The sequence below is a fragment of the Ovis aries genome, chromosome 8, assembly GCF_016772045.2.
Source record: "Ovis aries strain OAR_USU_Benz2616 breed Rambouillet chromosome 8, ARS-UI_Ramb_v3.0, whole genome shotgun sequence".
NCBI classification, from domain to species: Eukaryota; Metazoa; Chordata; class Mammalia; order Artiodactyla; family Bovidae; genus Ovis; species Ovis aries.
Window position 1 is genome coordinate 86,204,258 of NC_056061.1, and position 23,163 is coordinate 86,227,420.

General features: G+C 40.4%; 1 protein-coding gene across 2 annotated transcripts in view; it reads left to right on the forward strand.

Annotated features, from left to right (window-relative positions):
* PACRG (parkin coregulated) overlaps positions 1–23,163 on the forward strand; it is a 536,203-nt gene that overhangs the window by 266,031 nt on the left and 247,009 nt on the right. For both annotated transcript variants that reach the window (XM_004011445.5, XM_012183225.4), the window contains exon 3: positions 9,399–9,570. In XM_004011445.5, the coding sequence (XP_004011494.2) occupies positions 9,399–9,570 (172 nt within the window). The remainder of the gene's footprint in view (positions 1–9,398; positions 9,571–23,163) is intronic.

The following is a 23,163-nucleotide window of genomic DNA, read 5'->3' on the forward strand; positions in this document are numbered from 1 at the left end:
GTTATAAATGCTTTAATGAGATTTAAATATAAGGGAAAGAATCATAAAAGTACTAAAGGAAACAATTATAAATTATCTTTTCTAATTGTTTCTATTCTTTCTGCTGCAGAATGGAGGAAAACTTTTCTAATGATGACTCAAACTTCAGAACCCATAAAAAATTTATAAATTCTAAAACAAAAAAAAATCTTTAAAAAATTGAAACTCCTATCATACATAAAAGATAAATCCCCATAATATAAAAGAGCTCCTAAAGAAAAAGTTCAATGTAAGCTTAAAAAAAAGAAATGGCCAAGAATGTGAAAGTACAATTCACATAAAAGGACATAAAAATGACTTTCAAAAATATCTTTAAAATGTGATATTTCTCACAGTAGAAGAACTATAAGGTAAAATAACAGAAAAATAACATTTACCTGATTGTTGTCGTTATTCAGTCACTAAGTCATGTCTGCCTCTTTGCAACCCCGTGAACTGCAGCACGCCAGGGTTCCCTGTCCTTCACTATCCCCCCGAGTTTGCTCAGACTCATGTCAGTTGATTTGCTGATGCCATCCCCTTCTCCTCTTGCCTTCAATCTTTCCCAGCATCAGGGTCTTTTCCAGTGAGTTGGTTCTTCTCATCAGGTGGCCAAAGTATTGCAGCTTCAGCTTCAGCATCAGTCCTTCCAATGAATCTTCAGGACTGATTTCCTTTAGGATTGGCTGGTTTGATCTCCCTGCATTCCAAGGGACTCTCAAGAGTCTTCTCCAACACCACAGTTTGAAAGCATCAATTCTTCAGCGCTCAACCTTCTTTATTTTGCGTATAATATTGTCAAAAATCACAATTTGTTGACTTTCTCTTTGGATAGGCAATGAAGAAACAGGTACTCTCGTATATTGTTGATGGGCATATAATTTAGTATCATCCCCATGAAGCACCACATAAATACTGAAAATACAGTTTCTCTTCCAGGAATTTCTGCTCTATCACACTTATTATATGTTTTACTGTACCTTTATTTTCCATCTTTTTCTAACATTATATTTTGAGTATACCTCTTATAAACAAATCTGTAGCTGAAGTCTATTTTCCCCCTCTTCAGAATCTCTTAACTAGAGAATTTAATCTGTTTACATTTACTATGATTATTTATCTATTTGGATTCATCCTACATATTTTCTTCTCTTCGTGTTTTCTCGTGGAGGCAGGTGGGATGTTCAGTCAGCCTTTTGTAATGTTGATAGAGCTTTATTCCCTCTGCTATGGTCTTGCTCTTGAAAGTTAATTTTATTTCTATTCTTTCTGTGCGTATCTTTCGCACTTTAATATGCTGAGTTAAGTCTAAGGTTAATCATTTTATCCTCATCCCTGTCAATGCAAAGGCCTTACTCTGAGGCAGGTCACTTTTCTCTCATCATCTTTATTTCTCCCTCCTAGTATCCACAGATCCACCTTTAAATCACTGTAATTAATGATCTTTGCATTTTTATAGTCAATGTTTATTTAGTCTTATCAATGTTTTTGAAAAAATGTATATTATTATCTCTTCCATCTCTTCTTTGTCCTCAGCGCACTTCAGTTTTTAATAAATTTTATCCTTTGGTTGAAGTGATAATCCTTGGGTTAAAATAACAGCAACAACAAAATCCAAAAAAACAACAACAAACCTTTTGGTCTGTGTCTTAGCCAAATACATTTAATTTGGTTTTATTTTTAAATGGTGATTTAGCTGAGTACTGTATTCAAGATTAACAATTACTGAAACCTCTCAGCACATTGAAAGGTTCTTACCCTGCCTCCTGGCCTCTATTTTATTAGTTAGACATGTAAGTTAAGTCTAATTTTGGTCATTTATATATGATCTGCCTTTTGTTTCTAGTTCCTTTTAAATCTTTTCCTTGACTTTGGAGTTTTATAGTTTTTATCAAAAAGGTGTCTAGATATGCATGTTCCATCTGAGAATTCACACTTTTGTTTGATTTTGAATGAGTCTCCACCATTATTGCTCCAAACTCCCCTTTCTCCATACTCCGTCCTCTCTGAAGTCCCATGAGTCAAATGTGGGAGCATCTTGGGTTGGGATTTATTTGCACCTTTTCCATTGCCTCAAGAGTCTGTGTTGACCCCTCAGTTCTGTGATCCAGACCCTTATTCTCTTTTAATCTGGAACCAGTCTATTCTTCAAACTGCTATTGAATTTTAAGGTTAATGATAGTATATATTTTCTGTTAAGCAAATATTAACACTTCCGTAATTTGCTTTTATCTGAGCCCCAGAAGTTTCCTTTCCATGGTCTGAAAACATTTTTTTTTTCTCCTTAATTCCTTGACTTATTTGATTAATTCCTTAATGCCTTTGGGTTTCTGTTTCCTGAAGTGAAATTTTTCCCAGCAAGAGCTTTGTCAAACATCAGACTTCCTATTTCTACAAATTCGTGGAAAGAGTTTCTGGTCCTCTTTTCACAAGTGAGATAGCACCTTAAGGTTTCCAGCGAGTTGCAGGAGTTTCAGCCTAACTCCCTTCTCTTGCCAAATGCTCTCTTTTCCTAACTCTTGAGATTTTAAAAGCTCATTCTCAGTCTTATGATGTGATCTGTGTCTGACACAGCCTAGGGTCAGACACTATCATCTCTGTGATTCTGGTTTTTGTCTTTAGCTCTAGCATCTAAGGATTTCCTAACTTCAACTTCAAATTAAATGCATTTTGGGTTTTTTTAGACTTTATAACAGTGTAAGGATCCACATTATCCTTCCTGAGTGAATTTCCTTTTTGACACTAAAGAACATTTTTCACATTAAAAGTCTTACTTTTTAAATCATGTACTATTACAGGATTTTAGCTATATATTTGGTATCGTTGAGAAAATGTAGTGAAAGCGTTAGTCACTCAGCTGTGTCTGACTCTTTGCAACCCCATGGACTATAGACTGCCAACTCCTCTCTCCATGGGATTCTCCAGGCAGGAATACTGGAGTGGTTGCCATTCCCTTCTCCAGGAGATCTTCCCAACCCAGAGATTGAACCCAGCTTCTGCATTGCAGGCAGATTCTTGATCATCTGAGCCACCAGGGGTTCTTCGTCACAAACATATCCACACACATTTGAAAAAGAGAAGTGCATCTGTGTTTGAAACATGTTATGTATACCATCTGTGTTAGTTGCTCAGTCATGTCCAGCTCTTTGGGACCCCATGGACTGCAGCCTGCCTGGCCCCTCTGTCCATGGGATTCTCCAGGCAAGAATACTGGAGTGGGTTGCCATTTACTTCTCCAATATAATCTGTAAACAATGCTTATATGTAAGATCTCTTGTAGCAGTTTAACAGTTGCCTTAAGGATTGAAAATAGTAAGGTAAAGCTTTATGTTAGAAATGTCATCAGAAGTCTAGATGAGGTCATAATACATTAATAGATAAGTGCACCTTTTCAGATTTTTGTGATTCTAAGCAAGATTCTTGGTTATTACCATAGGACTCCTAATAACAGATACTATTAATGATACTTCATTTGCTAATTGAAGCAAGGGTATTGCAAGTGTAAGAGTAAGTTTTTTATTTGAGTTTTTTTTAAAAGTGAGACTCATAACCTCATTGGTTTTCTGATCCTTCAGTGCAGCGTTACTTCCTTGCATATTTGCTATAGGGATTAAAAAAAAGCATGTTTGATAGAAGAGGTGAAGTTAGAATTGTATTGCTTTTGACTAAAGGTCACTGTAAGATTTAGAGATCAACTTGTAGGTCCTACGTGATCTTTAAAAAGTTATAAGACATAAATTTAAAAGAGAGAAGTTCTGTGAGTAAAATACTTGATAATTTTAGACTTCATATCCAAGCTGTCATCAATCAGTATTTTACCATGAAATTTTATCTGATATGTTCAAAACAGCCCTTGTTCTTTGTCTCATTTCAAACAGCTTTCTTTGAATTCTGGAGTTCTTGCATAAACTTTGAAGAAAAATTCCCAAATTTTATAGTAGTTTGAAAGTTACTATTTTTACAGTAATAGTAAAGAAACATAAATTATAATTTATCTGTTATGAAGAAGTTATCTTAAAAGAAAACTAATTTATATAACTGAAAAAGGTTTACTGCTACACGAACGGTAAAAATGATCTTTTGTAAGTTTAAATGAATAAAAGAAGCCAGCAACTTAAAAGGCCTCTAAAGGATAGTAGTTGTCACGTGGCAAATATGCATGCAAAGATAAATAAGAGATCTACTAATTTATGTCTAGTTTGTTTTAATCTTGCATTATTCTCAACGTCTAGATATTTTAGAAAGATGACCTTGTGTTATTCCAACATATTAATTATAGAGCCACATTAATATGTTTGTTTTTGATAATACTGTGAAAAACAGAAACTTTTCCTTCTGAAGTTTTAAAGGTAAACAGAACAGCACATTATTAAACCCTGAATGATTTCTGGTGAAATGAGGGTAAACAGAAGCATCAAGAAGCCTGTGCTGATTGTCTATTAAAATACTCACAAAGTTCCTGAAATATAAATAATCGCTGCAGCCTTAATGGAGAAAACATGGCATTTTATTTGTAGGGTGCCTAAGGGTATAGAAATGTACATGCTTCCTCGTGGCACAGTCTACGTTTGACACCAGCGCCTCCGTGCACTCTGCCGTGGTTCCCACCCTCGGCTCCAGATATGGTCATTCGTCACCTAGCCTTTGTTCTGCAGCTGAGTACGCTTCTCAAGGAGTTAACCCAGAGGACAGATTCAAAAGGTCAGAATTAAAATTCAAACACATGCTTACTGAGTATTCACCCATTATGTGCCAAACACCCTTCTAGGCAATGACAAGCTCCCCACACAACGGAACTTAAGAAACTGCGATAAATAAATGATAAGAGCCCCAGAGAAAATCAAACAGAGCAGTAGGCAGTGGTGAGAGGGCCTCGGTAGACTGAAGTCTGGATGAAAGGGAGTGGTCAGCGACTGAGAGGTCTGGAAAGGAAAGGAAGGGTGCATTCAGAGAGCGTCTCTAAGGAGGAAGGAGAGGGGAAAGAAAAGTCACCATCTGTCCAGGGAACAGCGCTGCAGAAGGGCGATGTGGAGGGACGGGAACAACCGGTCAGGGAGGCCCTGGCGGGACCTTGGTCAGGGGCCACAGCAGGTCAAGACACAAATGTGCAGAGAAAGGAAGCAGGAAGGAAAAGCCCAAAGAGGAGATTAGTTAGAGGCTGTTGCAGTAATCCAGGTAAGGAAGGTTGGGGGCTTAGGCTAAGCGGGTAGTAAATGAAACGGTGGAGAAGTGAGTGAACTAAGCATATGTTTGGAGAGAGTATCCATCTACCTTCTGATGGATTGGATGCAGAATTTGAAGGAGGGAGATCAAGGATGAACCGCAGTGATAGGAGCACGCTGTCAGGAGGCCTGGGGAAGGCATCGTCACTAGATCAACTGTGCCATGCTGATGAGAGCCGCAAAGGGGCCGGAGCAGTGGGCAGAGTGAAGGTCACCAGGGACCTGGGTAGAAGTGAGAGCAGCGAAGCCATAGGGTAGTGGGTTAAAGCGAGAAGGAGGGTAAAGAAGCACAGACACCTTTATTGTGGAAAACTGTGAAAATCATGTGGTAATGAGAAGGAACTCTTCGGATAAAAAGAAAAATACAGTAGAGCCAAGTCAGATACATCATTTCAGATAGATCATTCAAAACAAAACAAATACACACAGAGTTCCTGATTGCAAATGGAATGTAAGAATGTTCCTAAGGCCTAGGCCAACTTCATCAACTGAAACAATGTTATAATGATAAAGAAGAAACCTTGGAGGATATGTAAACAGGAAAGAAAGTTATGTGTAAAAAATTACCCTGTGGCAAGTAGCAACATGTCTAGAGTTTTAAGAAGTTTCCATCCTCAAAATATGATGGCAAGTTGTTATTCCATTATTAAGACAATAGATCTTAGTGAAATAGACATGCCAAATAATTGATAAACAGGCCGGAAGAAGAACTTCCAAGACGAGAATTTCTGATATGAAAGAACTGCTGTGGTCAATGTGCTCAAAAGTGAAGTTGCTCAGTCGTGTCCGACTCTTTGCGACCCCGTGGGCTGTAGCCCGCCAGGTTCCTCCGTCCATGGGATTCTCCAGGCAAGAACACTGGAGTGGGGTGCCATTTCCTTCTCCAGGGGATCTTCCTGACCCGGGGATCGAACCCAGGTCTCCCGCGTTGCAGGCAGATTATACCATCTGTGCTAGGAGGAGGTAAAGACGTGGAGGTCCTCTTTTTTTCTTCCTCAATCTCTCGCAGTCCTTCACTCAGTGTTGCTGCCTTTCAAGCGCTCTCTTTTCTTTTCCTTCCCGTATTGCTTCTCCCTTTGCTTTTCTTTCTTTTTTAAAACTTTTGAAATCATGTGCATTCTTGGAATCCGTCATTTGAATATGCGATGTAAAACAGGAGAGGAAAAAAACACATCCAGCTATGAGGTACTTAGAAAAGATACTCTTAAAATACAGGGACTTCTTCTCATTGCTCTCTGCAGCTCGATGGTGACTTAAATGGGAAGGAACTCCAAAAAAGAGGGGGTACATGTATATGTGAGGCTGATTCACTTTGCTGCACAGTATAAACTAACGCAGCATGGTGAGGCAAGTGTGCTCCAATAAAAAATTTAAATAGGATAAAAATAAAAGCTTATCGTCAACCCCCATATATATATATAATATATATATATAATGCTACATGTTATATAAATCACAGGAGGAAGAAAGCAAAAGGATAGAAAAAGGTATAGTAGATAAACTAGTGATAGCAAAATTATTATTCAATTAGACTAAGACAAACTGCATTAATAATGATAAAGAAGACAGAGACAAGAGGATAAAGGGAGATTATAGTAATGCTGAACTTCGATACTCTTAACAAAAGGCCTAAGAAGTAGTATCTTGCCCTGCAGCCAGCCTGCTTGGGTTTGGAGCCCAGTTCTATCACTAACTAGCTGCAAACCTTAGGCAAGTTATTAAACCTCTCTGTGCCTCAGTTTCCTCATATTGAAAATTGAGATGTCAATAATACCTACCTCTTAGAGCTGTTGGTCCTCCCAGCCAGCTCAGTGGTGAAAAATTGACCTTCCAGTGCAGGAGACAGGGGAGACAAGTTCGGTCCCTGGGTCAGGCAGATCCCCTGGAGGAGGAAGTGGCTACTCAGTCCAGTATTCTTGCCTTGAGAATCCCATGGACAGAGGAGCCTGGAGGGCTACAGCCCAGGGGATCGCAAAGAGTCAGACATGACTGAGCGCCAGAGCATGTACGTACTTAGAGCTGTTATGAGGATTAAGTGAACTAATACACATAAGTAGTCACAGTAGTGTCTGGTACCGTAAAATGACATTTTCATTGGTGCTATTGTTGATGTTGGAGTCGTTGCTCCAAATCATACCAAAAAAAAAAAAGAAATCAACAAAATTCCAAGGAAAAATGGGCATGTCAGTTATCTTAGTAGGATATTTTTAACTTACTTCAATAAGATACATACATTTTTTAAATGTTAGAGAAAGCTCTAACATAGTTGCAATGAAATATTTATACAGGCTATTTTGTCTTTAAAGACATCACACACCAAAATGTAAATAAAACAATCCATATAACAAAACTACAAATTTGAAAGGAAAAAGTAAGCGAAAAGTAATATTCAGAGATCAAAAATTAAGATGACAGACATTAACCAGACATATATTAAAATACAAAATCTTAGCTCATATTAAAGTACAAAATGTAATGATTTGCTCTTTTATAAGAGACATATGTAAAAAGCAACAATGGGTTTAAAAAGATTTAGCAAAAAATTAAAAAATATAGTACAGGAGACACATTATAAAATTAGGTTAGAAGGTAAAACCGTAGACAACCACACTGTACTTTTTGGAGCTGAATGATGCATTGATTTTTTTAAATTGTGAAAAATAGCACTCTAAAATGTTTTCAAATACACAAAAATCCTTGAGAAGTTTAGTATTAAATATAAACTTCATAAACTTATACTATGAATAAAGCAAATTTTACAATCATCCAAGCAATACAAAGTAAAATTTATATCTATATATACCTCCATTTAGGATTTATTTTCCAAGCCCTACTTCCAAAAGGACATGAACATTCAAATCTTGAGTGCTTACTTCCTTAGTTAGCTGGTAATTCACGAGCAGTCTGGAGACAGACCTCCCACTTGGGGAATTTTAGGACATTTGATTCACCCAAACTCATGGTAAGCACTCAGAAGCGTGGAGGAGTTATTATCTGTTATTCACACCAGGGGCAGGCAGGATAGACACTCCAGAATTCTGGGCAAGAAGTGGAGGCTCTGAAAACTTCCTAACGTAAAAGGGTTTCTCTGAGGTCCTGATGGAATCCTCACTTACTTACGGTGATAATTGGAAGCTGGGTGCTTTCGTGAGGACTTGAAAACCGGGGAAATTTGCACGTCTTCCTGGGAACAGTGCATCCTTTGCCTGAAGGCGCGTGACACCCACAACCCTAGTCTATTGCCTTCTGTCCATCCGTGATCTCACCACCCAGTCTGTCACCTGCGGTACTAAGTCAGGTCATGGCTATGCCACCCAGTAGAGAGTCTGGGCTAGATCAAATCTACGCGTGAACGGCTCCCAGCGTACCATCTCATTTCTCTCTTCTGGAATTTTTGTTCCCATTCCTTTTGGTGCTTGATACAACTGCAAAGGTCTGGACAGGAGGTCATGTAGACATTATTGAGAGTGAAGTATATAGAGGTGGAAAAGAGATATATCTCTGCCCCCAGAAGAAACAGAGGAGAGATTTGGAATATTTTAATTTTCATGTGTCAATGGCCTATTTAAGTTCAGCCTAATGTCTGTCTTTCCCATTTTTTTCTTGAGGGCCCCAACATTCTTCTTGACACCCAGCTCCAGGAGACGTCCATGGGATCATATTTTACCCTTCACTTTCATATTTGCCAGGTCCTGAAAAGACATATATCATAAGATATATTAATGTGCAATTAGATTCTTGTTTTTGGAAATTCAAATGCTAATCTCTTTCTTCTCAGCTGTTTTTTTCCCCCATTTTAAATCTTTTCAGTATACATACCATGGGTTTCTTGAACCCCTTTTCAGTATTGCCTTTGTGCCAAGTGGTAAAAAAAAATTAATCTAGGACCCCCCTCCCCCACAAAATACTAAAATGCTCCCAATGTAGATGATGATTTTAATCTGGTAAGATTTAAATAGTGATGATTTTAACCTCATTTCTAGATTAAAGACATGGCAGTATACTTCCGGTCATTAGATGAGCTGGTTAAGAAAATCTTCCTGAAGTTCTGAAGACCTTACTTCTCCTAAGTTGGTGACAGCTTCTCAGTTGGCTCAGCCACGCTTTGCCTTACTCTTGTTTTCACATGACATTTTTTTTCTCTCTCTCTCCTTTCAGGTAGAAATTGAGAAGCTGGATTACCATCATTATCTGCCTCTGTTTTTTGATGGGCTCTGTGAAATGACATTTCCCTATGAGTTTTTTGCTCGGCAAGGAATCCACGACATGCTGGAACACGGAGGGAACAAGATTCTTCCTGTCATTCCACAGCTCATTATCCCGATAAAAAGTAAGTGAACAGGTGAAAACAGCATCACTCAGTTTATATGCTGCCACTTCCTGACAACTCGCTAATTAAGCAATAAGACCCAACAGACTGAGGGTTTATCCCCAGGTTTTGCAGAAATTTTTATAAACCGACTTTCGGGGCCAGAAACTCCAGATGTCCTAACATGTCCCATCAGGGCTCCTCCAGTCCCAGTGGCCGGGCCCGGCCCCCGAAGGCCCCCAGACTCTGCCTGCCCCACGGCTGCCCACCTGCCCTACTGCGGATGCTCCCGCTTTTGTCAGTGCTGCTGAGTAAAAGCAGGGGTCAGCGCCCCTGAGCAGCTCAGGGGCAGAGGAAAGCCCACCCCTTCCCAGCCAGGGCGGCCCCAGGCATTTCACCCACTGGATCTGGGCCTGGCTGCCCCATGGCACACGGAATGAGCAAGTCTTGCTTCCCCATCCCTAGTTCCACTCACTCGCGGCTCCAGGATGGACCACTGCCTAGGGTGATGGGCAGGACGCCTGCCTGGTCTCCTGGATAAGGGGCACCACCACCCCACGCCCCACCCCCCAACTCACCGTCTCAGGGGTAGGTCTTGCCGTGGGGTTTGACAGAAACAAGAACAAGATAGCTCAGGACGGGAGCGTTTATTCCCCACAGTCTAGATAACTTAATCTGACCTGTGGCCACTGTTTTATTGATTTTACCCTCGTGGCTCAGACGGTAAAAGCATCTGTCTACCATGCGGGAGACCCGGGTTCGATCCCTGGGTTGGGAAGATCCGCTGGAGAAGGAAATGGCAATCCACTCCAGTACTATTGCCTGGAAAATCCCATGGACAGAGGAGCCTGGTGGGCTACAGTCTATGGGGTTGCAGAGAGTCAGACACAACTGAGCGACTTCAATTCAAAGTGGCATCAGAATTCCCTATTTTGGGACAGCACTTCCATCACTGCTTAAATCAAGTCAGCTTAAAAACTTGCTCTCATGTCTTTCTCTAAGAGATCCGTGACTGACCACTCCCAATTTCCACCAAGACATAGAAAGTGAAGCCAAATAAGAGGGCAGTGCGGCCTGCTGTGAAAGAAGAAAGTGTTAGTCACTCTGTTACATCTGACTGTTTGCAGCCCTGTGGACTGTAGCCCACCAGGCTCCTCTGTCCATGGGATTCTTCAGGCAAGAATACTGGAGTGGGTTGCCATTCCCTTCTCCAGGGGATCTTCCCAGTCCAGGGATTGAACACAGTCTCCCACATTGCAGGCAGATTCTTTACTGTCTGAGCCAACTTTATTAAAAACCAATTTTCGTTTCCACCCATGCATCAGCTGAGTGAAGGGGCTGATCTTTAAAGGCCTTCTGGAAGGATATATAATCCTGAGTTATATTGAAACCTTTTCCAGGAGTGATTTATTCTTTCCAACAAGTCATGATGTTTAAATATATTAAATCCTAGTTGAAATGCTACATCTTCTGAAAATGATGTACCAGTTTTATTGATAAACACAAAAGGCCCAGAACATTCTACCCAGGAACTATCTTGAAAGTGCATTATCCTTTTCTCCTGCACCCATCAGAACGGCCGCAATTTCCAAAATCTGTTCTTTTCTTGACAATAAGCTTTTCACGTTGGGATCTCTGCCTCCTCAGCAGTCTCCCCCTCCTAGGCGTGATGAAAACGCTGAAGGGCAGAAAGAGAGTTTCTAAGTAATACTTTGATTATACCATTTGCAAATAAAACATCCCAAAATAGCATATTGCAGGGCAAGGTGAAAGGATTTTCAATCTTACTTCATCTAAGTGTTTTGAAAATACTTCAGTGAGTTAAGAGAGAAGAGATGTGTTCTAAGTACATGACCACACCCTAGAGGTCATTTACTGATGAGTGAGAACATGAAGAACGCAGTAAACGTGACCTGTCAGGGAATGGTCACTTTCGGTGGTAGAGAATCCACCTGCCAACACGCGCAAGACTCAGGTTCGCGTGAGACTCAGGTTCGCGTGAGACTCGGATTCCATCCCTGGGTCGGGAAGACCCCTCGAGGTGGAAATGGCAACTTGTTCCAGTCCGGCGCGCTTACAGTCTATGGGGTTGCAAGCAGTTAGACACAAGTTAGCCACCAAACATCAATAGCATGTAACTATTAATATGCATGGATTTGATCATTTAAGGTTCCAGAAGCAATGAAAATCTCTCTCGGGAGATATCCTTGTTTGCCATCCTGGGCTTCTGCTACTATACACTTACCCTGGAATCTCACTCAACTTGCTTCTTCTCAATTTGTCTGCTTCACTGAAAGGCAAACTTCTCTCAGCAAAGAACAGTGACTAACTATGCGAGGTCATGCACGGTTCCAGCGCAGTGTGAAAAGCCCTTGCGTTTGTAAGCTACATGCTTCAGGTTGAACCAGAGGCAGGCTGATGCACGTAACTGGTGTAACTTATCACGGCCGTATGTACCTTATTTTCAGACCACACTACTAGGAAGATTTGGACTCATTCCAGGGCAAAAGTTAACCTTACCACCACCATCAGCTAGAAGTTCTTTAACAGCTTTTCTTGAATTCTAATTCAGAGATAATGAATATTTTTGAAGGCAAAGCAAAATATATAAACTCCGTGTGAAGCTGTAAATGGGATTAACTGCCTATGTATTTCTAGAATCTCGGGTTTATTTCAACTAAATAAAAGATTGATAACTATAAAGAGAAATGGTCACATTCAGTGTCTCTACAATTTCTGATATAAAAAAGGGATAAGAAGACATTTCACTGTCTTCTTTTCTCCTTGGCTCAAGACCCCAAGTGGGGTCATCAAGTAATGACGGGAACGGTGGACATTCATTTAATACCTTGCTCCCTTTATGAGGCTTTAGGGCATCACTATGGTGTTCCCCTTCCACCTCCCACTGTCTCTTTTCTACCTTCTTGAGTTATTCTGGGTCAAAAAGTACAAAAAATCCCCAGTATAGACTATTCGGTGTTGCGATGGAGCATTGATTGCTAAAGCAACATCAAAACGTCGGAGGCAAGGAGGAAGTGGGAGGGACCCTCTGAGCAATCCAGACTGCACTGTAGACTTCCGTACACTCCATCCAGTGAAGAGAACATGAATCCATCCGAATCCAGCAGAGCAATCCCAGGAAGAAGTCACTGGAAACTTTGCCTTGTGAATGCGGAAGGGGATTCCCCTAGCAGCCGGGGGACCAGGAGGCTCCAAGACCAACCTGCAGGGGTTGAGAACTCTCTCTCTTCGACCAAAGCAAGAACTGTAACAATAACCCAGCCACATGGGAGCCATTCAAAACAAGTTGCTACCCACAGGGAAGAAAACATGAATTATCACAGAAAAAGAAAAAATAATACCTCAACAGCATTTTGCCTAGGACCCAGAAGAAACTCGTACAAATGTGTTTGACATCCTCAGGATTCAGAAAGATAAGGGAGAAATTCACAAGATGAGGCCAGACTCACATGAGAATAAGCCAACGCTGAGTGGCAAAAGGAAAACTGAAGACATTACAGCAGAATCAGCATTCCCCAGAGGCACAGAAAGTCATCAACCGCACAACATGCAACGGTACACGGAGACCACCGCCTTGAGAACCACCCTTAGAAAGGACAAGGATGACAAGCAGCGTGAGGAGCGAGCATAAAGTGGAGAACGGCGGACACCGGCAGGAGCTCAGAGTTACAGGAGGTCCCCAGGGGGTCACCAAAACAACAGGGAAAGAGATGATGGTGAGGGGGATGGAAAGGAGCTTTCAGAGCTAAAAAGTGGCCCTTGTTTTGCAGGTAGAAAAGGTTCATTACAAAGAAAAACATCTGGAGGGGGGGAAGATGGTACACACAAAGAAATAACAAATAGCACAGGCTAAGCGATTTTTGTAAGAGTAAATTCCAGAGAGCAGTGAGAGTTGGCAGAGAAATAACATATGTGCATTTGCTCATCTGCGTGAAAAGGCGCGATGTAATAAACTGAACGGAAACTGGTTTAAGAAAAAGGAGAAGAAGACGGATGGACTCAGTGAGCGTAATGCCCACCTGACCTTCATACAAAAGGTAACCGTGGACGTGCTGTAACACTGAGAGTAAAGCCAAGTTAAGAATCCAGAAATGAGGATGTCACAGTTTGAAAAGCAAGTTGCATTAAGAGTCACTAAATGTAGAGTTAGGTTTAAATAGTTGATGGGAAAGAGTTTCAAAACTGCATGAAATGTCAAATAATTATTTTGTATATTATGTGGCAACAACAACAAAAAAATTCCAGAGAATTTGGGTGCAAACCTTCAGAGTCAATGGAGAAGATAAAAATATTTAAAGAGTCTATACATTAAAAGAAGGAAATTGAGTAGGTGGCAAGGAGGTGCTAAGAGCCAAAAGCACAAAATAAAGTTAAAATGTGAAAGCAAATACATCAGCCATGAAAATTAAATTTCAAATTGGTTTGTGGAAAACAAAATCTGAATATAAGCTCTCTTTACATATGAAAGCAAATAACACTTAAACATTTAAATTAAAAGCTGTATTGGGGGGAAAAAGAAGGCAGGAGTAGTTATTTTAATTTTTTTTTAGAAAAGTAGAATTTAATGAAAAGTTTCATCTGTGTAAAGAAGTTGAATTTACATTGATAAAAATATTCACAATAAAGATGCTGTTGACATGACCCTCTGGGCTGTGTGATGACATCGTGTTCTGGAAGAATAATCAGCTGCTAGACTGATATTTTGTGCTTCCGGAAAAAGAGCAAGCCTCTTAATTGAGAGAGAGTCAGAGTCCTTCCTCCATGGCCTGACCTTGGGCCCTAAAATCTACGTACAATCTCTACCAAACCAAGGGGACTGCCTACCTTCTAAAGCACCACTTCCCGGCTTTACTGCTCACATGAGTAGTTTTCAGACCCCAGGATAATGAAGGTTCCACAATCAGTAGATGTGAAGCGGACCTGAGATGCTACATCTCTAGCAAACCCCCAGTTGAGACTGCTGCTGTGGGGTCAAGGCAAGGCTGTGGGGTCAAGGTTATGCTGGAACTCCTCAGACCCTGCTGCAAGACTCTGGGCTTGAGAGCAAGTCGGGAAATGAGCTGATAGAAGACAGAGGCATGATCACTTTCTTATATGTAATAAATCTGGAAAACTGCTTCATTCATGACGTGACTAATTAAAGAAGCATAAAGTTTGATTTTTAGACCCTAAAAGTATCTATCAGTAGATTAAAATAGGTGATATATCAGATGAAGTACTGTGCTATGCTTAGTCGCTCAGTCGGGTCCGACTCTTTGCGACCCCATGGACTGTAGCCCGCCAGGCTTCTCTGTCCATGGGATTCTCCAGGCAAGAATCCTGGAGTGGGTTGCCGTGCCCTTCTCCAGGCGATATTTCCAGCTCAAGGATTGAACCCAGGTCTCCCGCATTGCAGGCAGATTCTTTACCGTCAGAGCCACCAGGGAAGCTCATCAGATGAAGTACTAAGGGAAAAATGAAACACTGTCAATAAGGCAACAACTGTTTGAAAAAAGCCAAAGGAGCATGCAAAAATAATAATAATAAGAAGAAGATGACAAAAGGAAAATCAAATAATCCGTGATGATCACAAATACACAGGAGAAATAATCACTTATCACAAGAAAAGAGCCTTGGTTTGAAAACTTCTTTTGAGAGAGAGTTCCCACTGTCTGATTGTTCCAACAATATGGTTCTTTAGGGGACTATCACACATGGAACAATGGTAAGACGTTGCCTCTCTTACCCAAACTTGCCTTCTTTCTTCCTCAAGCCTTTCAATATCGTTTTGTGCAAGTTTTGTATAAATCAGTAATCAATTGTTTCACTCTTATGACGACGTAGTTGCTTTTGAACTATGGTTTTGGAGAAGACTCTTGAGAGTCCTTTGGGACTGCAAGGATGTCAAACGAGTCAATCCTAAAGGAAATCAACCCTGAATATTTGTTGGAAGGACTGAGACTAAAGCTGAAGCTTCAAAACTTTGGCCACCTGATGGCAAAGAGCCAACTCATTGGAAAAAGATACTGATGCTGGGAAAGATTGAAGGCAGGAGGAGAAGGAGGTGGCAGAGGATGAGATGGTTGGATAGCATGACTGACTCAATGGACATGAATTGGAGCAAACTCTGGGAGACTGTGGAGGACAGGGGAGCCTGGCGTGCTGCAGTCATCGGGTCACAAAGAGCTGGACACGACTGAGCGACTGAATAGCAAACAACCGTCCACTGCAAATCACACAATTTCTGTGATTCCATTTTTCTCTTAGGCAACTTATTTTCCTCAGTATTGATCATTGCCTCTCATTTTGTTTGCTTGTTTTGTGTATACCCAGGGATCAAACCCTAGTCACTTGCATCTCCTGCACTGGACTGTGTATTCTTTACCTCTGTACCACCTGAGAAGCCTGCTTGCTATTTTTTTTTTCCCCAAATACTTCAGGATCTAGGAAATGAACGTTCTTTTCCCCGTTTTCAGAGCATCAGGCAACTCATCAATTCCCTTTCTGTCCCTGGAGTTACCCCTCATGCCCTCCCCCTTTCTGCCTCTTCTCCTTATTCCTCTTTCCTGTTTGACCTCTTTTTTGCATAGCTGTTTGCCCTATTTTCCTCCTTATGTTTTGAAATGCACATCTTCCAAAAGTTTCTTATGAGTATGTGAAAGGTGTATATTTTCAGCCCTTGCTTATCGGAAAAGTCTACCATCACACTTATTAGTTTGGCCACACTGAAAATCGTTTTCATCCAGAATTTTGAGGCCATGTCTGTGCTGCCTTCCGGGTCCTCACACTGCTTTGAAAGTCTTGATTTTCACCTGTTTCCAGCCTCTTGCCTGTGGCTCATTCCCCACAGTCTCCGAGAGCTTCCTGGCTGTGCTCTTCATCTCTGGTAATGTGAAATTTCACGTTGATAGGCTTTGATGTGGCTGTGTTTTCATTCATTGTCCTGGGAAGTTTCGGTTTAGAGACATATGTCTTCCAGCCCTAGAAGCTTTTCATGTATTATTCCTTTAATGATGCTCTCCCTCCACTCTCTCTTACTTCTCTGCTGTAATTCCTGCTACAATACATTGCACCTTGTGGGCTGATTCTCTCATTTTGTTAGCCTTTTGCTCATATTTTCCAACTGTGTCTTAGTTCTACTTCCTGGGGAATTTCCTTGACTTTATCTCCCAGAAATATGATTGGATAATGTGTTAATTATCTAATTTTACCTTATTCTCATTGTTCTTTTTAAATAGTATTTTGTTCCCTTCTTTTATCAGTACATTATGCCCATTCTTTTATTTCTCCATGAATATTTACTATAGATTTGTAGGATTTGGGTGTCTATTTTTTTCCTTCCTAACTCATTATATCCTTTCCCCCCTCATTCAGTTACCAACTAACTTCCTTTTTACTAGCTTTTATGACTTTCCCACTCCTGGGTATAGATCAACAGGATGGTGTACTAGTTGTGAGTAGCTTCTATGTAATCAGACTGCGCAGCTTATAAACCTGCCACGTGTTGCCACATGACCTGAGGTGAGTTGCTTTCCTCCATGTAACATTGTTGCTTCATCTATAAAATGAGGATAATAGTATGCATTTATATTTTCTCTCTAGTTTATTGCCAGCCAGTGGTTTCTGTATTTTATGTTTTATACTATTTTTTTAAAGTCTCACCTTATTTCTATTTAACTTCCCAACCCAGTGGATCTTCCAAACCCAGGGATTGAACCCAGGTCTACCGCATTGCAGGCTGGATTCTTTACCATCTGAGCCACCAGGGAAGCCCAAGAATACTGGAGTCGGTAGCCTATCCCTTCTCCAGCGTTGTCTTCCCGACCCAGGAATCGAACCAGGGTTTCCTGCATTGCAGGCAGATTCTTTACCAGCTGAGACACCAGGGAAGCCCTATTTAACTTTAGGTTTATATGTTTTAAATTTTGTATTGAATTATAGCTGACTTGCAATTTTATCTTGGTTTCAGGTATACACTATAGTGATTCAGTATTTTTACAGGTTATACTCCATTTCAAGTTGTTACAAAATGTTAGCTTTATTCCCTATGCTGTACAGCATATCCTTGCAGCTTATTTATTTTACACACGTACTTTGTCTCTCTGAATACAATACACCTGTCTCACCCCTCCGCCTTCCTTCTCCCCATTATTAACCACTGGTTTGTTCTCTTTATCTGCGAGTTTGTTTCCACTTTGTTATGTTCACTGTTCTGTTTTATTTTTAGGTTCCATGGATAACTGCTAACATACAGTATACGTCTTTCTCTGACTTGTTTCACTAAGCACAATATCCTCTAGGTCCATTCATGTTTCGGCAAATGTCAAAATTGTATTTGTTTTATGGCTGAATAATATTCTATCATGTATGTATACACCACATCTTCAATGCAGTTGGTTTATCCAGATAGGATTCAAATCGTATTATTCAGTCTAGCTACTATAATCCTCATTTCACAGGTGACAGAACTGAGGCATGTGGAATGTAAGAAAAATGTCCATGTCATACAGCTGCAAAATGGTGGACCTGGGGAGCTGAATCCTATCTGGATCCCCTGAGCATCTTCCCTTCGTTACAAAGCCCCGTGCCGCATCCGCCACAAGCGACACTTTTTAGACGCGTAGAGAATAGTTATAAAAATTAGCCAGACCCCACGCCGTAAAACAAACCTCAAGAAATATCAAACCATGGAAAGCATACGAAGGAGGTTATAGAACCAAATGCAATGTATGTTAGAGAGCCTTTGTTTTAAATCAATAACTAAAACATTCGCGTATATTTTGAAATTGACACATACTTTTACATACCCCATGAGTCAGATAAGAAATTGTAATGAAATTATTAAGTATTCTAACTGCATAATGATTAAAATATCACATAAATTACATATTAAAAACTTACAAAAATATTACATTAAAATATTACAAAAATGTATTAAAATATTTAACACATATGAGATAGTAAAATAGGATTAGAAGGAAATATGTAGCTTTAAACATGTTATAAAAAAAAGATAAACAAGGAAAACAGTAAATTAAGTATCCCTCTCGATAAATGACAGGCAGGGAGAACAGTAAAAGAAAGTCAAAGGAAGAATAAATATTAGTATAAAGGCACAGTAAGATTAAAATAGGATACAGTCATGTAAGTGAGAGCATTAAAACTAAATAAACACTGATTGGTTTCCTGACATGATTTATACAATTGATAAACACTTGTAAAAGTTAATCAATAAAAAAGTGAAAAAAAAAGGCAAAAATAGCCAATGTCAGAAGTGAAAAAGGGATTGTTATTTAGGCCCTACAGACATTGATAGGATATGTTGATAGTATATTATAAACAACTTTATCCCTAAAACTTTGGAATTTCAATTAAATGGTCAAGTTTTTGGAATATGTAACTTACCAAAACTGACACTAAAACCTGAAAAATAAAAAATAAGTTAAAGTACACAGGGTAGTATGTCAAGTGAAGAAATCAAATTTGTGATTAAAATTCCTCATACAGAGATAATAGAAGGCTTGGTTAGTTGTGCCAAAGACTTAATGGAAAAAATAGTTTAAATCTTCCTCAAATTTTCCCAGATAATGAAAACAGAGAATTTAGATTCTATATCCTTTTATGATGCAACATCACTTTCTACCAACAAGGACATTACAAGAAATTACAAGAAGGAATCTTCCACGACAATCTCATTCATAAATATTAATGAAAAATTTCTCAACAAAATTACTAGCAAACTGAATCTATTGATATGTAAAAATTATTTGTATCTCATGACAAACTTGGTTTTATTTCAGGAAGATAAGATTGGCTTAACATTAGTAGAATCAGTTAATGGTGTTTATATTTGTGTATTAAAGGGTAAAAATCAAGCATCTCAAATGATGGTAAAAAGCATTTGATAAAATTCAACACCCATTTCTATTTTTAAAACAAACTAAGAATAGAAGGAGATCCGACCAGTCCATCCTAAAGGAGACCAGTCCTGGGTATTCATTGGAAGGACTGATGCTGAGGCTGAAACGCCAATACTTTGGCCACCTCATGTGAAGAGTTGACTCATTGGAAAAGACCCCGATGCTGGGAAGGACTGGGGGCAGGAAGAGAGGGGGACAACAGAGGATGAGATGGCTGGATGGCATCACCGACTCGATGCACATGAGTTGGGGTGAACTTCCGGGAGATGGTGATGGACAGGGAGGCCTGGCTTGCTGCGATTCATGGGGTCGCAAAGAGTTGGACATGACTGAGCGACTCAACTGAACTGAAGAATAGAAGGAAATTCTCTTAATATGATAGAGGGAATCTTTAATTTTTTTTCAATCAGAGAAGGCTAGGTTATGAGGAAATAACAACCAGTCTCCAAAATGAAAAGCTTAAAACAGTAAGTGACTTAAATTTCCGTTTCTCACATCGGCTGCACGCCTCCTGCGGGTTAGTGGTGATGGAGGCGTTCTCTTCACTATAGTTGCTTAGAGGCTAGAATGTTATAATTCTGCCATGGACATCATGACTAATAAATGGGGGAGACTCTGGATTCTGTTTCCTTTAAAGAGTGTCAGTTCTAATTCTAATGGACAGTTAACCTGCTAAACACAAACTGTAAACTTTGTCTTCCCTGTGGTGAACAGCCGGCTAAGTTCTTTCATCTTCCAACTTCTGGTCAGTTTCCATGCCTACTGGGATCTCTCTCAGGTGTGTCATCCTTAGAGATCAGCTCAGGCAGAATTTCCATGCAGATTTTTTTGTTTACTTCATCTGTAGGTCTCTATCTTCCAGAATTCCCTCCTCTAATTTTTTTTCATGCTCTGCGAGCCCAAAACTCTGTTCTCTGATATCTCAATTAAGTGTACCTTCTGTTTCCTTCTGCCTCAGGACACACAGCTTAGTTTTTAGAGAGACGAAACCTTTCAGCTCATGAGTCTGACCTAGCACACTTGCATCTTTCAGGGAGGGACTCCCATCTGGCTTCTGCCTACGTGCCATTCTTTGGCACGACAGTCAAGGGGTCCCATTAGGTATCAGGCTGTGTACTATGTTCTTGACTTAGTTTCTTTCTGTTTCCCTTCATGCACCCCATTCTCTAGCCAAACTGATTGTGCTATAGAACTTCTCTTGTGCTTTTCTAATTGTGTGTCTTTGCTCACTTTGGAAGCACACCCATTCTCACACATTAACAAATGCCTAAAGTGTGAGTGTTAGTCACTCGGTTGTGTCCAGTTCTTTGTGACCCCATGGACTGTAGCCTCCAGGCAAGAATACTGAAGTGGGTGGTAACCATCCCCTTCTCCAGGAGATCCTCCCAACGCGACCCAGGAGAACCTGAGTCTTCTGCACTGCAGCTGGATTCTTTATTTGAGACACCAGGGAAGCCCTAAAAACCCACTTCCAATAGGAATTGTTTTGAGATCTTTTGATTCTTCTCTCTCTCCCTACTCTCAACTCTAGTCCTCTCCACACCCTGTCCTCCTGTTCCTACAGAACTTTGTATCTTTCTCTCTTATGTCATTTAGAATATAATGTTAGAAAGTAATATATACCCACTCAGATGGTAAAAACCTGCCTGCCAGTGCAGGAGACACAGGAGACATGGGTTCGATCCCTGATTTGGGAAGATCCCCTAGAGAAGGAAATGGCAACCCACTGCAGAATTCTTGCCTGGAGAATTCCATGGACAGAGGAGCCTGGCAGGCTACAGTTCATGGGGTGGCAAGGAGTTGGACCAACTGACCAACTAACACTTTGACTTTCACGTCATCAAATGCACTGTCTAGTATACAGTAGATGCATCAAAATATCAATATTTTCAAAATTAATCAGGTGCATTCCTGCTGTCCATACTGAAATTTGTATAGGTATCATAGTCAAAAGCATGAAGTGGCCATTTACGGTTGCCATTGTACTGCATATTATATAAAAACCACCTCATAAGAATCCTTAATATGAAACAAATAAAGCATATAATGATATAATGCTTTCCACTTATTAGAGGAATTATTTAAGTAGTGAGAGTAATTGTTTATTCATCTACATTGTTTTATGTGATGCCTTCTGTTTGTGAGCACTAACATCCATGTGTGAGATGGTCCACTAGGAGGCAAGGTGACCTGGCTGCTAAAGAATTATAGAAATATCACTGATCTACAAATAGACAGGACATTAAACAGTGGCCTCATTAGGAGAGCTCTAATGAGTCGAGGTCACCCAGCTATAAAGGACAAACATGCACAGACTCAGCTGAAGCAATTTAAACAATAACATTTTCAAAAGCAAAATTGGTCTTTTTAAAGAATGCTCATTGAGAAAAAATATACTAAGGAAAGATAAAATATGAGATCACATGCAAAAATTATTTTGAGAATTCTATTTAATCAGAAAGCAAGTCCAATTGAAATGCACTATTTTTATGATCTAATAATTTTACTTATATCTCTTGAAATTTTATGGGTGAATTATTTTTAAAATGATAAAATGTAGTAATTTTTTAATTTAAGAAGAAAATACATAATTTGTTCTAAAAAATGTAAAAAGGGTGTATTACATAGGATTATTTTGGTTACAAGACACAAAAAAGAAAACAAATTCAAATTATCATAGTCAGGTTTGCTTAATAAATTCACATAGCTGAACTATCCTTTGGCCACCTGATGCGAAGAACTGACTCATTTGAAAAGACTGATGCTGGGAAAGATTGAGGACAGGAGGAGAAGGGGACAACAGAGGATGAGATGGTTGGATGGCATCACTGACTCAATGGACATGAGTTTGTGCATGCTCTGGCAGTTGGTGATGGACAGGCAGGCCTGGCGTGCTGCAGTCCATGGGTTCGCAAAGAGTCCGACACGACTGACTGATTGGACAGTCCTGGGTCTCCTCTCAGGGCTGGTTTAACGTTGGTGGCTTGTCAGGGTCACTCTGGCCCTGTTTCATCCGTGGCCATCTTAAAGCTGGCTTGCTTTTTGGCCTCAGGATACTCCGAGTAGATCCTGAGACTACACGCTTTCCTATTTATACCAGTGGGAAAGAACAAGTGTTACTGTCCCTTAATTTCCAGAAAGAATAAGAGTCAAAGATGCACCGTGACTGCACCAGCTCGGGGCACATGCCCAGCTTAGGACTGTGGTCAAGGGGAGTGGACACACAGACCTGACTGACTGACTCAGTTCCATGTGCCATGTGACCTCTGCCCAGTGCAGCTTAGTGGGAGTGAAAGAGTTAGCTTCTCAGAAGACCAGGAGTTCTATGGCAGAAGCATCTCTTGCACACCAAGCATCTGCTGCTGCTGCTGCTAAGTCGCTTCAGTCGTGTCCGACCCTGTGCGACCCCATAGACGGCAGCCCACCAGGCTCCCCCGTCCCTGGGATTCTCCAGGCAAGAACACTGGAGTGGGTTGCCATTGCCTTCTCCAATGCATGAAAGTGAAAAGTGGAAGCGAAGTAGCTCAGTCGTATCCGACTGAGCAAAGTGACGCTCCCAAATGGGAATTCCTGGCTACTGAGGGCCGTGCAATCTGGAACCCCCCTTTTCTGAGGGAGCTTCAGCAGGTGGTACTAAAGCCCGTGCTTCTCCGTGGCCTCTGGAGACTAGCGTGGCCGCTGGAGAATGTGGGCC